The sequence below is a fragment of the Phlebotomus papatasi genome, chromosome 2, assembly GCF_024763615.1.
Source record: "Phlebotomus papatasi isolate M1 chromosome 2, Ppap_2.1, whole genome shotgun sequence".
NCBI lineage: Eukaryota > Metazoa > Arthropoda > Insecta > Diptera > Psychodidae > Phlebotomus > Phlebotomus papatasi.
This window is the reverse complement of record NC_077223.1, coordinates 93,441,097-93,458,565: the sequence shown is the minus strand read 5'-3', so window position 1 is coordinate 93,458,565 and position 17,469 is coordinate 93,441,097. Positions and strand designations below refer to the sequence as shown.

General features: G+C 32.5%; 2 protein-coding genes across 4 annotated transcripts in view; one reads left to right on the top strand and one right to left on the bottom strand.

Annotated features, from left to right (window-relative positions):
- Nucleotides 1–13,735, bottom strand: part of LOC129801078 (uncharacterized) — a 47,785-nt gene extending 34,050 nt beyond the window's left edge. The window contains exon 1 of the mRNA XM_055845837.1: nt 13,603–13,735. Within this exon, the coding sequence (XP_055701812.1) occupies nt 13,603–13,735 (133 nt within the window). The remainder of the gene's footprint in view (nt 1–13,602) is intronic.
- LOC129802422 (talin-2) overlaps nt 1–17,469 on the top strand; it is a 76,577-nt gene that overhangs the window by 8,633 nt on the left and 50,475 nt on the right. For all 3 annotated transcript variants that reach the window (XM_055848207.1, XM_055848206.1, XM_055848208.1), the window contains exon 2: nt 14,529–14,643. The gene's annotated coding sequence lies outside the window, so the exon portion shown is untranslated. The remainder of the gene's footprint in view (nt 1–14,528; nt 14,644–17,469) is intronic.

The window sequence follows — 17,469 nt, the reverse complement described above, 5'->3', positions numbered from 1 at the left end:
ACATTGTGTGATTTTTTTTTTAATTTTTGGATATATTTTAGAGGTTATCCAGGTTTCGTCATTATACAAAAATAACATTGAATGAGGAACTTACATATTTTTATATTAATTATTAGTTAGTTTATTATCAATTATTGATAAAATTATGATACAGTAGACTCTCTCTCAATTGGGCTTTTGGGGCGAAATGTCATCCGGTTTATCGATAGATTTAGACGTCAAAGCCTTTGTAAATTCCACAAAAAAGCACTCAATTATAAAGGATCACGATAAAATGGGAAGAAGTACAGCGAATTTGAGCAAATTTGCTTCATAATTAGGGGAAGTGCTTATAATTTTGGACAGTCTGCTTATAAGCATCGAAGTTCCAAGTTTGAAGTGCCATATTTTCAATACTAATTGACTTTTCTTGTTACTCTCTTTTCAGAAGGATTGTTTCGAACTTGGCAAGCTATTTATCATCTCATTTTTACTAAAATTAGTTTTAATACGTTTAAAAATGAATTGATATGTAGAGGTGAATTTGACTCTTATTTTGGACAATTTGGTTATTAATTTTTACAACTTGTCTGTAAATTTGGACAGATAATCCGCCTCAACAGGATGCCCATTGTTCTTCATTTTATGAACCAATCTTACCAAGTCCTCTTCCTGGTCATGTAAGGGAAACGTGGAATGTCACAAAAAGCCCAGAAACTTTCCATATCATTCATTAAAGTGAGTTGACTTCGGTACTCCAAGTACGTGCGGATTCGCTCATTCCCTGCCCTTTCCGGGAGCCTTTCAAGGCATTTCTCACTGCATCTCTTTCGTAGAGATGATGCTCCTTTATTTCTCCAGGCATTTGTCCAACCTAGTCATCACAAAAGCTAAAACTTCACGAAATTTCGTGAGAAAAACACCTGTCCAAAATAAGAATCATCACCTCACTGGTGAATGTCTTAAAAAATTTCCCATTTTTCACACCAAAAATCTAATTCACAAGGCAAATCTCACTTCAGGTCAAATGTACAAATCATCAGTAACATGAATCAACACAATATTCAATGAATATTCAATAATATCACTCAAAAACAGCGAACAAACTTTGTTAGTACTTCACCAAAACTAAATAAGACTGAAGTAAGCCTATAAGTTCTGTCATATTTCTCGTAAGCAATTGCTCACACTGAATTTTCAACAAAGCAATTTCAACTCAAATCATATTCAAATTTTAACGTATTTAGTGTTAAAATCTTCCAAAAAGAACAAATATTTAGATAGAATTCATTATTCATCAAATATTGGAATAAAAATCCATCATTTTAATCAATTTATTTTTAGTGTCCAATGTTATCCTCAAAGTGTCCAAAATAAGAAACTGGACAAAATTAGAAGCATTTCCCCTAAGGGTCCATAATTTCAATATTTTTTTGGCAAAAACCAAATGGTTAGTAAAAAGTCAAAAGTGGTCAGCAGAAAATCAAATTTGATCAGCAAATAATTCGAAATAATCAGCAAAAATTTTCAATTTTGTCAGTAAAAAGTAAAATTTTGTTAGTAAAAAGTTAAATTTGGTCAGTAGAAAGTTAAATTTGGTAAGTAAAAACTTCGAATTGATCAGTAGATATATTCGAGTTGATCAGCAAAAAATTAAAAATGAGCAGCAAAAAAATTAAAAAAGCAGTAAAAACTAAAAAGTGGTCAGCAAAAAATTAAAAAGGAGCAGTAAAAAATAAAAATTTGTCAGCAAAAAATTAAAAGAGGTCAGTAAAAAATTAAGTGGTCGGTAAAAAATAAAAATGTCAGTAAAAAATTAAAAACGAGCAGTAAAAAATAAAAATTGGTCAGTACAAAATGAAAAGTGGTCAGTAAAAAATAAAAATTGGTCAGTAAAAATTAAAAGTGAACAGTAAAAAATTAAATGTGGTCAGTAAAAAATTAAAAGTGGTCAGTAAAGAATTAAAATTGGTTAGTAAAAAATTAAAAGTGGTCTGTAAAAAATACAATTTGGTGAGTAAAAAATTAAAAACAAGCAGTAGAAAATAAAAATTGGTCACTAAAAAATAAAATTAGATCATTAGAAAATCAAAATTGATCGGCAAAAAATTAAAAGTGATCAGTGATTAATAAAATATGGTCAGTAAAAAATTAAAAGTGGTCAGTAAAAAACGAATTGTGGTCAACATAAAATTAAAAGAGGTCAGTAAAAAATTAAGAGTGGTCAGTAAAAAATTAAATTTGGTCAGTAAAAAATTATAATTGGTCAGTAAAAAATATAAATTGGTCAGTGGCCAGTGATAATCCTAAATCAGTTTATAGTGGTGCATTTCCTTCGGGATCGGGAATCTTCGTTTTTTTCCATTTTGTTTTTTACACTTTTGTTTTTCCCAGTTTTTTCTTTGGAATCTTTGTCTTCGGTAACTTTTGTTTTTTGAAAACTTTGTCTTTGGAAATGTTGTCTTTCATACATTTTTCACAAGTTTCAGAAATTTTGTCTGTAACAAATTTTGCACAAGTATATTTTATAAATTTCCAAAAATTTCCTTTTTCTCAAAAAATTTCCATTTGCCCCAAAGTATGAAACTAAAAACCTCCCAAAAACAGAAAATTTCCTTTCGTCCCGATAGGTTATACTGTTAACTTCCCAAAACACCCTTGTTCCAAAGGACGAGACTAAAAATTTTCCAAAACAGAGAATTTCCCTTTGCCGCGACAGATGATACTGGTAAATTCCCAAAACACAGAAAATTTCCCTTTGCCCTAAATAACGAAACTAAAAATTTCCCAAAACAAAATTTTCCTTTGCCCCGACTATAGATGGCAAATTTCATGAAATTTCACTGTAGTCACCATCTACAATAGACGGAAAAACGTGAAATTTGACAGACGATTCTGATAGCTTTCCAAAACACAGAAAATTTCCCTTTGCCCCAAAAGACGAAACTAACAATTTCCCAAAACACAGAAAATTTCCCTTTGACCTGAAGGACGAAACTAAAAACTTCAAAAAACACCATTGTGATATCATTATTTTATTTAATAAAATATATTTGTTTAAAATATGTAAAAGACAAGATTTCCAAAGACAAAGTTTCCAAAAAACAAAGGTTACCGAAGACAAAGATTCCAAAGAAAAATTGGAAAAAAACAAAATGGAAAAAACAAAGATTCCGCAAACCCTTGGAAATTATGAGAGATAGAGGCCTCATACTTTACACCCTATTAAAGTCTCCTTTAGGCTCAAGATTTGCGAAATTTCACTTGAAAATAAAGAAAATTACTGCTCATTTTTATTTTTTTATTGACCACTTTTTATTTTTTATTGTCCATTTTTTATTTTTTCTGACCACATTTTATTTTTTACTGCACATTTTTAATTTTTGCTGACCAATTTCTTACGGAATTGAATATTTTCAATTTCTTGTTGACCACTTGTTGTTTTTTATTGAACTTTTTATTGACCACTTTATTTTCTACCAATCAAATGTTATTTTCTACTGCTCATTTTAAATTTTTAACTGACCACTTATTATTTTTTACTGATCACTCTTTATTTTTTACTGATCAAATTTTATTTTTTACTGATAATTTTTAATTTTTTACTGACCATTGTTAATTTTTTACTGACCACTTTTTATTTTCTATTTATAACATTTTATTTTCTACTGATCAAATTTTATTTTTTTTAACCAATCATTAGTAGTTTTTTACTCGTCACTTTTTATCTTTTACTCACCACATTTTATTATTAATTGCTAATTTTTAATTTTTTACTGGCCACTTTATTTTCTACTGACCACTTTTGATTTTCTACTGATAAAATTTTATTTTTTACTGTTTTTTTTTTAATTTTTTATTGACCATATTTTATTTTTCACTGATCACTTTTTACTTTTTACTGATCATGTTTAATTTCTTGCTGACCGCTTTTCATTTTTTACTGACCGCTTTTAATAAAGTAGGGGAATGTAGGCATGGTTCGCACAGAGTGAACTTTCAAACGTTGTGAATTTTCGCTTTGTTTGTAAGGATCTAACTTACAATTTCTAATCTCGTCTCATGAACTTAATAATTATCTATCTTATGGCTAAGAAATGACGACCTAGCTCTTTGCAAACAAAGAGAAAATTTGCGTTGTTTGAAGGTTCACTCTGTGCGAACCATGCCAACATTCCCCTACTGCTCTTTTTTTAATTTTTTTAATGATCTTTTTAAACTTTTAGCTGTCCTTTTTTTATTTTTTACTGATCATTTCGAATTTTTTGCTGACCAAATTTGACTTTTTACTGCTCGTTTATTCAATGCCTATTTTTTTTTATTTTCCATATAAGGTAAAGTATCTTATGTCGACGACTTGAAGATAGACTTTGTGAAAAACTTATGAAAAAACCGTTATAATTTGTGTTTTTTGATAGGGTTTTTACCTAAAAGAAAAGAATAGATCCTTATCTACGCGAAGTATTCTAAAAATTAAGGATCAAAATTGTGAATTAGTTAAGAATTTCACGTATATTTTGTTAACACTAAACCTACCGAGATTTTTCTATACCTATTCCTACCATACCCGGTCAAATTGACCGATACTGATGAATGCTATCAGAGACAATACTATCACCTACTTTCAGTCTGGGATGATTTAGGGAGGCCCCTAGAGTCCATTTAATCTATTTACAGCAAAGAGAACCAACCCCTCCCTCCCCCAGTTAGTAAAAAATCAGTCAGAGGGAAGAATTTCTTCTGAATTATTTTTTGGCCAAAATAATAGAGGTAGCCACTCAGAATGTTCTGACAACCCCCCCCCCCCCCCCAAAAGTTAATACAAGGAATTCAAATACAATATGGATTTTCTACTCATCCCACTCCTTCACCTCCAGAAACCACTCTTTTGGAAATATCTCAAAAACTAATTCATCGATTCCTTTCATTTTTGGATATGTTTTAGAGGTAGTCAAGGCGGACATTTCGTCCTTAGGCACCAATACTCCCCAAAACTTCTTTCTTTCAGCTTTCAAGGTCAGTATTTTTAAACTATTTTAGTTGTTCTATAATATTCTAAAACTGAATAAAAGTGCTTTAGGCTTATACAAGATTTTTAGATCTCTCAAAATAAATGAAATTTTGCCCAAATCCGTCGAAAATCCAATTTCCTAAGCATTGATTTGATTCCTAAGTACCAATTGATCACTGACCTTGCAAAACCCCTGAAGGAATTTTCGGAGAGAATTAGTGTCTGAGAACGAAATGTCCGTCTAAAACATATCCAAAAATGAAAGGAATCGATGAATTAGTTTTTGAGATATTTCCAAAAGAGTGGTTTCTGGAGGTGAAGGAGTGGGATGAAAAGAAAATCCATATTGTATTTGGATTCCTTGCATTAACTTTTGGGGGGGTTGTCAGAACATTCTGAGTGGCTAGTTCTATTACTTTGGTCAAAAAATAAATCAGAACGAATTCTACCCTTCTGGCTGATCTTTTACTAACTGGGGAGGGAGGGGTTGGTTCACTTTGCTGTAAATAGATGAAATGGACTCTAGGGGCCTCTCTAAAATATCCAAGAGTGAAAGTAGGTGATAGTATATAGTAGGTGATTACCTATGTCAAATCGGTCAAATTGACCGGTCGTGGTAGGTAGAGCACATGAAAAAGTTTCTCGAAAAAGACAAAACAAAATAAAAAACAAATACTCAAAAATATATCATATAGACATATTAAGAAAAGTCATGCACTTAAGGTAGTGACAATTGAACGTCTTGTCTACGTAAATATTAGAAATATGTCCAAAAGGTCAATTTGACCGGGCTTGGTAGGTTTAGTGTTAATAAAATGAAGAAAAAAATCGGCGCGCTAGGCGCGCCGCCGCCAACTGCTTCGGCTGGCGCGCCGGCGCGCCAGCCGCCGCTGAACCATTTTAAAACTTCTGGCGCCGCCGCCGAAACCCTCTGTGCGCCGGGCTCTAGTTCAGTCTAATTTTGAGTCCGAAAGAGTCCATAATAAGGGAAGAGCACCCCGGATCGGAATGTTAAGCATGCTCGATATTTAGTTGAAAATATAAGCCTCAAAATACTATTTGGTATTTTTGTACATGCTAATTGGTATATTACTGATCCATTTAACTATATCTATGCATTTAAATTTTTAATTTTTACAATAAATTAATAAAAATTAGGTGTAATTGCAAGTTTGCGATCTCTACCTCGGATCGTCACGAATACAATCAGGTATCTCACGGAAATTTGATTTTATAAATTGAATCAGAACTAATGCAGTGTATTCTTGTAAGAGTTAAATGGTAAAATGTAGCTAATAATTTTTAAAAATTCATTTGATTTGGAGCAACAATATGGTAATAACCTGACGATCCGAGGAACACTGCCGATCGATGGTACTCTTCCCTTATATGCAAATCTTTTGAGAAAGAAAGGGACGCACATTTTTATTTCATGAAATTTTACCAATCTAAAAGGCGTACTTGAGGTATAATAATCAATTTTTGAATTTTTTTTTTATGTTTTCATTAACCTTTATTAGTTTGTAGGGGAAAGTGTCCATGCTTCATACGATCCCAAGCTTGGTAATGACTATTTTTTCTGTTTCTCAATTAACTTGACTCATCGCAATCATATTTTCGAAACTAGGGGAAAGTGCCCAGTTATTGAAATGTATTGCGGAGTCACATTAATTCAGAAACATAGAAAAAATTTAGTTTACGAAGCTTCCTTGGGATCGTACGAAGCGTGCGAGGTATGGGCACTTTCCCCTATAGGCTTCTATTAAATTAATTATGTCTTTCTCCAAAACAGAGAATTTTAGAAGGGAGTGCATATGCATAGAATTACTTTAGAGTTTGGATTGGTTAGTATATAATCTTAGCAATGTATTACACAAATAAGAAAATATCAGACTTAAAAAAAAACTGAGACAGTAGTATGACATTTTCGTCTTAGCGCGACGTAAACACACAAAAAAGCAAAAACAGTTTAGGCTATTTTCTTATATTTTTCTTTGGTGTAATAATAAAATTAGGAAACTTATTTTTAGCTTCTTTATATACTCTTGGAGTATATAGAATATTCTTAAACAACTTATATTGTGTAATACACGTCATCGTATGTATACTGTTATAAAGTTGCTCAAACATAATTTTTCACGAAGCTTTTAACTGATAAATGCATTGCACTCAGACAAGAAGTATTTTGCAGTTTATTTTGGATCAAAGTTCTATTTTTTTTGCTCTGTGCAACGTTGATTAAGTAAGATTAATCGTTTTATGTCAATAGATTTAATTTCATTAAAATTCAATTCATTCTCCCTCAATTACATACACGCATCCTTCACGGTGATTCCTGTTTTCGTTATACCTCAAATTCACATAATCATTGCTGAAAATCAAGATAGAGATCTCTTCATGTAAACAAAGTCAGACAAATGGAGTGACAATTAACATAAGATTTGTGTTAGATTGCGTTCAAACATTCAAGATTAGCATTTTTATTTATTCTCTCCTTTTATGCCTTAAAATAGTGAAATTTTCAATAGGGGAGATTATTTGGGAGAAAATAGGTGATTCATTAGATAAAATAGCCCATCCTTCTTGTCTGTAATTGGTAAGAGGATTGTCCTTAAATTAACGTTATTAAAGTCTACCTCCTGCCAAATTTAATTTAGTCTCTTGACACCCACTGAGACCTTTCGAATAAACTGTAAAGACTAGGGGGTTTGCCCACTTTTTCTTAGTATTTCTGCAATATCGTTATTCTTTTTTTTTCTCAATAACAATGTAGGTAATTTTGTTGAATAGTACATAAACAAGTTAGTTGAAATTGGTTGAAATGCTAATATAGGGGAAAGTACTCTTCCTTCGAACGTTCATGCCTTCGAATAATGTGAATTTTCTTTTAGTTTTACTAAGACACTTAAACATTTCTATTAAATATTACATAGTTAGCTTATAATCAATTTATTGATAATTATGTGAAAATCATGTGGAAATCTCTTACAGATGAACGTTCGAAGGGAGAGTACTTTCCTCTACACTGAGAGATATCCGAAAAAGTTAAAATTACATTCCGGAAATGTTTATTTTACCCTGCAGTATTCATCCGAAATCAGTGTAAATATTATGCTTTTTAGGTGTATTAAGGGTTGAACACTGAGAAAAAAAGAGGGTGCGATTAACTTTTTTTCCTCATAATTTTAACACTTTTTAGGTGTAAAAAATATATCAACATTTTTTAATGTTAATTTTACACCTTTTTAAGGATAAAATTAAAATGAAAAAGGGTTACTTTAACCCCTAATACACCTAAAAAGGGTAATATTTACACCGATTTTGGATCAATACTACAAGGTCAAATTAACATGTCCGGAATGTTATTTTAACTTTTTCGGATTTCTCTCACAGTGGAGTTACCTTTTTCATGTTAATTTTACCCTTAAAAAGGTGTAAAATTAACATTGAAAATGTTGATATATTTTTACATCTAAAAAGTGTTAAAATTATGAGGAAAAAAGTTAATCGCACCCTTTTTTTCTCAGTGTAGTGACAGGTTCTGTAACTTTTAATTTAAGGATAACAATTCACCCCTAATTCAATAACAATGAAAATTGCCGAATGTGTTGAATTATAAATATTTTTTTGCTAACTTGTTTATGCATATTCAAAAATAAAAATAAACTGCAAATTCATTGAATGGTAAAATGAAGAAAGGAAAATACAGACTAATAATTTATTTACATATTTACACAATTTTCTTATGTATATTTTCTTTAGTAATGGATTTATGGGAATGTTGCAATCTGCATTTCATCAATAATGTCTTTGCACTTTAGGATTGGTTATGGGGTGTAACATGCAATTACAGTGTAGAAAACTAAATATGTTCTAAATGGAAGAATGGGTGGTAGACTTTAAATTTATCTTATACAATTACATTTTTTACAATGAAGAACACCTTTGATTGGAAACAGATGACGAAGCAAAAATACTTTGCGGTATGTTTGAGCTCATGAGATAAATGATATGCCTGTTAAAATAATTTATTTTGCTTTCAGTAACAGAATAGGATTGTAGCAGAAGTTCATAAAGAGTATCCATGGCAAAAAAATTAATTTTCTGGGACTCTTTTATCTTAAATTTGATTCATTGAAAATAAATGTACAGGCTCAATTGGCTCAATAATAAATTTAACCGGTCCGTACTATGTTAAAAATTCGAAGACATTTGACAAAATAATAGCGCGCTTCAGATAAATGAAATTTGAGAACAAATAATATTTAAAAGGGACAGATAATCCTAACCGGCTTATGTAGGTGAGATTCTTAACGTGAGCTAACTCGGAGTGCATGCAAATTCGATTTAGAGCTGAAGTTGGGAGACGCCATTCAGTTATCTTGAATAAAATTCGTGAAATTATACAAATTTTGTATTTAAACCAAAATATCAAGGATTTGGATGAACTGACAGAAAAGTGTTATATGGGTGAAATGTAGACCAGAATGTACTCTATAATTTTCCTATAGAACATGATCTCATCGATTACTCAGAAGCCAAGATAAGCGAGGTTTTTTGTTTCTTAACTCGTTTTTTCATCCAGAGTGCCCCAAGTGTTCATTTGTTGAACTTCAACTAAATCAAAGAATTGTTGTCTTTTGTGGGACTTTCCATTCAAAACCCTATTTTAAGTGTCTTGGTGGAGTAGAGGCAGTCAAATTGGCATCTGAGTGATTTCAAAGCGTTATTATGGGAAAAATCAATTTTTTCACACTTAAACGGCAAAATCTGAGTGATAGCTTAGTCTGAGTGGAAAATGATGTATGGACGAAATGTAGAGACAAATATGCTCTACAATTATGTCGAAGTAATCATCAAAATCGGTTCAGCGACAGTCGAGATAATTGAGGTTATGTGATATTGAAATTGGTTTTTCGACTGTGGCGCCCCTGGTGTTGGTCCCACGAAGTTCAAATGTTCTAGAAAGTTGTAGTATTTGGTGAGATCTTTCGTTTAAGCCCTCATTCATCAAAATCGGTCACATAGAACCGGAGATATGATTTTTTAAATTTTGTGAACTTTGACCCCTCATATCTCCGGTTCTATTGAAACCACAGCGCACATACGCACCATTTTGGAAACGTCCTAGACTGGACTACAACATACTAAAATTTCATTAACTTGCACAATGCCGTTTTTGAGAAAAGTGACTTTGAATTTCGATGAATTTTGACGCTATCACAGCGCCACCTATGGTGACTTTTTGAACTTCCATCTGAAAGTGCTCATCGAGACGAAACCAAAAAGGTAAAATTTAGGCCGGTATGTTAATTAGAACCGGAGATAGAGGCCGGTCAATGTTCGAACTTTGACCCCTTATAGCTCGGGTCAGGGGTTATGGATCGACTTAAGGTTTTTTTTGCTTGATAGGTATAATCAACGGCTACAACATACTAAAATTTCAGCCCGATTGCATAAGGAATTTTTGAGTTATTTAACTTTTAAGATTTAAAAATTTTCTTTTTAAAAAAAGCGCCCCTAGCGGTGGTTTTATGAACTTGCGATGTTAGAAGGAAAAGTGGCATTTCACGAGAGCTTTCCAAAAAGCCCTCATTTTTTAAATTCTGACAATTAGAACCGGAGTTATGGCCATTTTAAGAAAATTTTTTTGGACCCTTATAGCTCGGGTCAGGGGGGTCGGGGGACCTTAAGTTTGGTATTGATGGAAAGCTCTAAGGCCCAGCTATAACATACTAAAATTTGAGCCCGCTCGATGCCATAGGGCCGGAGCTATTGAGAAAACAAAAAAAGGGGGGTCTTCAAAATGGCGGAAGGAGGGGTGGGGGGTGGGGGGTCAATGCACCATGTTGCAATTTTCATACGATATTTAACCTTTGCCGAAAACCGCAAGTCGATATCTTTTTTAGTTTAGGAGCTATTAAGCTCCAAAGAGCGGCCGGACGGCCGGCCGGCCGGCCGGGAACGTAACTTAGCCCCCCATATATTCGTGATCAGGAAGTGGCGAAACACATTTTGGCCAAGTTTGAGCGCGATCGGAGGACATGAAATTTTGTTAGGATTATAGTAGGTGAGATTGTTAAGAATCTCACCTAATATGGGGGGTTCCTCGAAAACAATAATTCGCTTTCTCGTGGGGCTTGGCTTCTAGAACTGCTTTGGTGCTACGAAAATGTGTAGTTAATTGGATACACGGACGGACAGATTAAAACACTGAAAAGTCATTTTTCAAAACTAAGGTTCTCCAAATATTTCCAAAACAAGAATTTTTAAAAAGTGGAGAGGAGGTCCACGAAAAATATTCTCAATAACTTTGAATTTAATACTTAGAAAAAAATTTCTGGTATAATATCCCATTAGAAATTTTCGAAAGTAAGATTTATCAACATTAATTATTATTTTTTTTACACTTAAAAGTTCAAAGTGGCATTATATGCCAATTTCTTTTAAAAATTTAGAGAGGTTGAGTGCGACCACTCTAACAATAGGTCGCACTCGATGTTTCCTGTCCTGGAGCTATAATCAAAAATGTATAATAGATTTCATAAAATTTTATGGAATCAAAATTCGTGTTCCATTCTCAAAAGATTTACTTAAGTCTATCGCAATCTTTTGAACTCAAAATTGGATTGAAATAAATTTTATTTGTTGTGATGTTTAAAAAAAAGAAGAGTGCAAGGGAGTAGGATAGACATTTGCAAAAGTTTTAAGAAGGAAAATGTTGTAAATTTTGACTTTATGAGATTTTTCTGATCTAAAAGGAGTGCCGAAGCTATCATGAAGCAACTTCTATTAAATTAGCTAAGATTCTTTACAGTCACAGATTCTGTGGACTGAGATGAAATGCGATCTCATCAGATCAAGCTCAAAATTTGTATGTAGGGTAAGGGCTCATAATTTTGTACAGTCTGCTTATAAGCATCGATGTTCCAAGTTTGAAGTGCGATATTTTCCATACAAACTGACTTTTTTTGTTACTCTCTTTTCAGAAGGATTGTTTAGAAAGTTGGCAAGGGTTTATTGTGTTTGTTTTTACTAAAATTAGTCTTAATAACGTTTAAAAATGAATTGATATGTAGAGGTGAATTTGGCTCTTATTTTGGACAACTTGGTTATTAATTTGGACAACTTGGCTGTAAATTTGGACAGCTAATCCGCCTCAACAGGATGCCCATTGTTGTTCATTTGATGAACCAATCTTACCAAGTCCTCTTCTTGTTCATGTAAGGGAAACGTAGAATGTCACAAGAAGCCCGGAAACTTTCCATATCATTCATTAAAGTGAGTTGACTTCGGTACTCCAAGTACGTGCAGATTCGCTCATTCCCTGACCTTTCCGGGAGCCTTTCAAGGCATTTCTCGCTACATCTTTTTCGTAGAGATGATGCTCCTTTGTTTCTCCAGGCATTTGTCCAACCTAGTCATCACAAAAGCTAAAACTTCACGAAATTTCGTGAGAAAAACACCTGTCCAAAATAAGAATCATCACCTCACTGGTAAATGTCTTAAAAAATTTCCCATTTTTCACACGAAAAATATAATTCACAAGGCAAATCTCAGTTCAGGTCAAATGTACAAATCACCACTAACGTGAATCAACACAATGTTCAATGAATATTCAATAATATCACTCAAAAAAAGCGAAGAAACATTGTTAGTACTTCACCACAGCCAAATAAGACTGAAGTAAACACAAAGTTCTGTCATATTTCTCGTAAGCAATTGCTCACACCGAATTTTCATCAAAGCAATTTCAACTCAAATCATATTCAAAAATTAACGTATTTAGTGTTAAAATCTTCCAAAAAGAACAAATATTTAGATAGATATCATCATTCATCAAATATTGGAATAAAAATCCATAATTTTAATCAATTTATTTTTAGTGTCCAAAATAAGAAACTGGACAAAATTATGAGCCTTTCTCCTATTTAAGATAAAGAGTGGTTTCCTCAATATTCCTTCGCAGGCAAACTATAAGATACTACTATCTAATACTATGCGTGGCTAATTCTGCCCCGGTCTCCTCTATCGGTTTTTCGCAAAGGTTTTAATGTTCATTCCCCCACCCCACTCCTTTCTGCCATTTTATTTAGTAAACCTTCAAATTTTGTTTTCTCAATAACCTAGGCCCTATGGCATGGGTCAGTCTCAAATTTTAGGTTGTTATAGCTGGTCCCAAGAGCTTTCGAATAATATTAGGCATCAAAGGTATATCTTCAGTTTAATTGCCAGCATTTGATCATCTTAGGTGCTTTGAAAAACCCTTGTTAAATGCTACAAGTCTTCTGAATACGCCAACTTCATACGATTAATCGAAAAATCGGTTTTCGAAATTCGATGTCAAATATCTCGGAACTTCTATTTTCAATAAACACGGAAGTAAAGATTTTTTTTTTGCTTTCTTGAAGAGGGTTCATTTACCAGTTGATGATTTTGGTAGAGATTTTTTCTTATCATATAAGTAAAATAAATCGAACAAATGGTTGGATAATGTTTATAGTGAAATTGTGTTTGTAAATACTCCAAGAGAAGAATAGCTGGAATAGTGACTTGGAGATGGAGTGTAAGAGAAAATGGTTGAGAAGTCGGATGGTGAGTGGGTGAAATACTGCTCAGCTTCTCGGCTTTCTGCCGCCAACTGCCATGAGACTTGAGGACGCCCCAGAGGGATGATGGTGGTGAATGTGTGACGTTGTAGCTCTGAAAGTCCGACTGGCGGGCGCCAATCATCGGCTCCAGCATCCAGCCATTTAGCTATTCGACTTTTTCCAATTGTATTTGTATGGAAGTAGAGAGATGTATGTTGGATGGTTTGACTATAGATATAACACAGTGAACAGAGCTTTTATGTACCATTATCCCTTGGTAAAGATAGAAGAGAACTTTTCCCTGTTGTATGTTATTCTCCATGAACAAAAAAAAGTGACATTCTGTGGAGGAAAAGGAAAAAGTAGTAGGAGATGAAGGAGGTTGAGAAGTAGTAAATAATGCGATGTATAAAAATTTTCTTTCATACAACTAATATTTATTTATCTATAGTTTGTGTGATTTGCTACTCTTGAAGTTATGTATATGAATTGTTGTCTTTTTTTTTTGCATTGGGAATAAGAAAGGGATGATACTGGCATGGGTTACATATCGTGTGTTAGGATTACATTGACTGTATATGATGGAAAAAATTGGCGGATACACACAATTTTCTTTTCATTCCATTTTCTTTTTTTTCTCCTTTTGGTATTCCTCAATCGCTCTTGTGGAATTATATGTGATATAGGGTGGGACGGAAGCTTGATGAAAGATTTCCCATCCCCTATAAGAGTTTTTAGTGGGCAATTAAGTTGTTGTTCCATTTTTTTTTGCTGTTGTGTAAATAGACATAAATTATTTTCTTCTTTCGTTTGCTGTTACCCTTATTGGTCGATATTTCAAAATATATATTTACGGTGATGTGATTTAATACTATTGCTATTTTTTATTACTGTTTTATTTTTTAAATGGACTTTTAACGGTTTTTTTTTGTTCATTTCTCTTGCAGTTCATTTTATGATCGCCCGGCTTATTGAATTGTTTTTCACCTGGAGGATTATCTTTCGACTTTGTTAGAAGCATTGCAACCAAATAATCGAGATAAGGATTTTAATAGGAAAACGGTAAGTCATTTTTTATCTAATTTTTAATAACCAACGTATTCTATATTGTTTTGAAGTATATTTAAAAAAAGATCTTTAAAACATGGTTTTATGTACATTATATACTTATATTATTCACTAAATATAATATCGTCATAGTATTTTCTTGTCTTGGCGCTTTTCCATGAGGCGCCTGAACGTCGCGACACTGTGCTTCTCTCCATCTCCATACAAACATAACAGTTGTACTGTAAATAAGTATAGTGATATAAAAGAATGTGAAGTCTTATCTTGAGGTATTAATTTTCTTTAAGGAACATAATATCGGGGAAAATGAACCTATGTCAAAAGATATAGCTTGAGACCAGAGAGAAGCTTATATAAAATATCCTGCTTTTGAAAAAGCCTGAGATAATTTTGTGAATCAAAATTTTGAGAAAAGTATCGTCCTGTTCTAATGGTTATTTGCGTGTTCCTCTGTTGGTAAATGATCTAAAAGATCAAACAGTGGGAGACGCTGACTTGGGGTTTTTTCAGAATAAATTTATAAATTGATTCTGAAATTGTTCCCTTTATTTTTGCCTAAGTTCCCTATTTTATCCTCCAAAAATTTGATTTTGAAAATGATAAAAAGTACAATAAAAAAATTTGGAGAGTAGTCGTTAAAGCAACTGAAGGTTGTACAATGCCAAAGAAACGAAAGACTGTTGTTTCTACGAATGAGATGCTATTACAAAAAAATACTAGGAGTTTCAGAAGGGCAAGGAATAGGGATATTTTTATTAAATTTCAAATGTATGAAGAATAAAAATGATATAATGATCATATGATGCAACATGTCCGGTATTTGGACATGTTCATCCATATGATATAATATATTTTAATAAAATTGAAAAAAGTTATTTTTTGATTTGTTCCCTTACTAAGTTCTAAAGCTTTTAAACATATTTTGACCACAACTCTAAATGCCTCTACACACTAGGAGCAATTTCTTTAAAAAATGCCTTTTTAAAGAAAATTTCCCCTATCCTTGTAGACAAAAACGTCAGAATTTTTTTTAAAAAAGGCAATTTTTGATGAAAATTGCTTCTAGTGTGTAGACACCATAAAATACAAGATTTGTAACGAGGCCAACTGGTTTTGATTAGGATTTTGTAAAAAATGCTCTAACTAAATTTATTTGATTTTTTTAATATTTCATATGGAGATTGGTCGCGCAGATTTGTCGAAATTTTTTCTATTTTATATTGGAAAATATCCTTGTGATAAAATTTTAATAAACAATTTCTAAATTATACCTTTTGTTGAAAGAAAAATTTATAGAATTTAATGACGTACACAAAATCGGTGTCGGTTAAAATTTCAAAAGCTAAAATCATAAAAGCCAAAACTTCGAACGCTAAAATCCCAAAAAAAAAAACAAAATTCCAATGAGACAGATTCCCGAAAAATTCGAAGTCACGAATAGGTCAAAATTCCGAATGGGTCAAAATCCTGATTAGCCTAAATCCTGTAAAGTCAGAATCTCGAAAAGCCAAATTTGCGAATGGGCCGAAAACCCGAAAAGCCAATGAAAAACCAAAATTCCGAGAAGGCAAATCCCGAAAGGGCCAAAATTTCGGATAGTCAAAATCCTGCAAGGTGTACGCAATAACATAGAGGATAATATGTGGAATAATTTTCCAAAACACAAGAAAATTTCTTTACTTACCTGGCGTATGGGTCACCCTGATCATTCATCACCAGAAAATTTCCCTTAGCTTTCAGCAAGCGCGGGTACACTCATGGGAAAAGCTATGACACTATTAATAATCCAGAATTTTGGCTTTCGGGATTTATTTGGCCCCTTCGGGATCTTGGTGTTCGGGATATTGGTTTTTTAAGATTTTGGCCCATTCTGGATTTTGAGCTATTCAGGATTTCGACACATTCAGGGTTTCGGCGTTCTGAATTTTTTTCTGCTTGGGATTTTGGCTTTCAGGATTTTAATCGGAACCCCACAAAATACGACTAATTCTAATAAAATTATGCTTCAATAAAATTTAGTTTCATTATCATTTTATTAAATAAAAATAAACTAAGTATGAATATTATTATTAAGAGTTTTAATGACGTGCATAATCTTTTTTAATGGATAGATTTCAAAAAATAATTTTGAAAATCATGAAGTGACAATAAGATGCTTAAAGAACTTTTCTTAATTCCGTGGTCATTTTTACGTCACGAGACGAGGATATTGCATTCATCTCGGTTTCAGTGAGTTATCAATCGGTATGATTATTAATCAATACTATATAGTAAGGTGGGGTAACTGGATCGTTTTCTGAAGAGTGCTACTTAAACGCTTGTTTTTGGAATGATGAAATTCTTTTTTACTTCTTCCAAATCCATAGAATTATATCCATAGAAATAAGTCACTAACTGGGTCGTCTTTTCGCTAATTCACTTTTAATTAAACCTTTGGATTTAAAATACTTTTTTCACAAGGAAAAAGCAATAAATGTTTTTAATCAACCAGCTGTCATTAACGAAAATATCACTGGTAGAAAATTTTTAGTGAAGAACCCAGCTGGCACAAGATTGAAATGAGTCGATTACACTCACTTATTTAATGGATAAAAATATTATTTTTGCCTTTTTTTTAAACTTGAATAGTTATATTATGTTACTGTAGTGACTATATTACGGAAATAAAAATAAAAATATTATTTTAAGTGTATAAGTGATAAACGATCCAGATAGCGAAGCGCCCGGATTAGCACACTTGACTATATTCTTTTCTTTTTTTAATAAAAGTTAACTGAAGTACTATCGACTTAAATCGGATATCTAGTCGAATAGGTATTT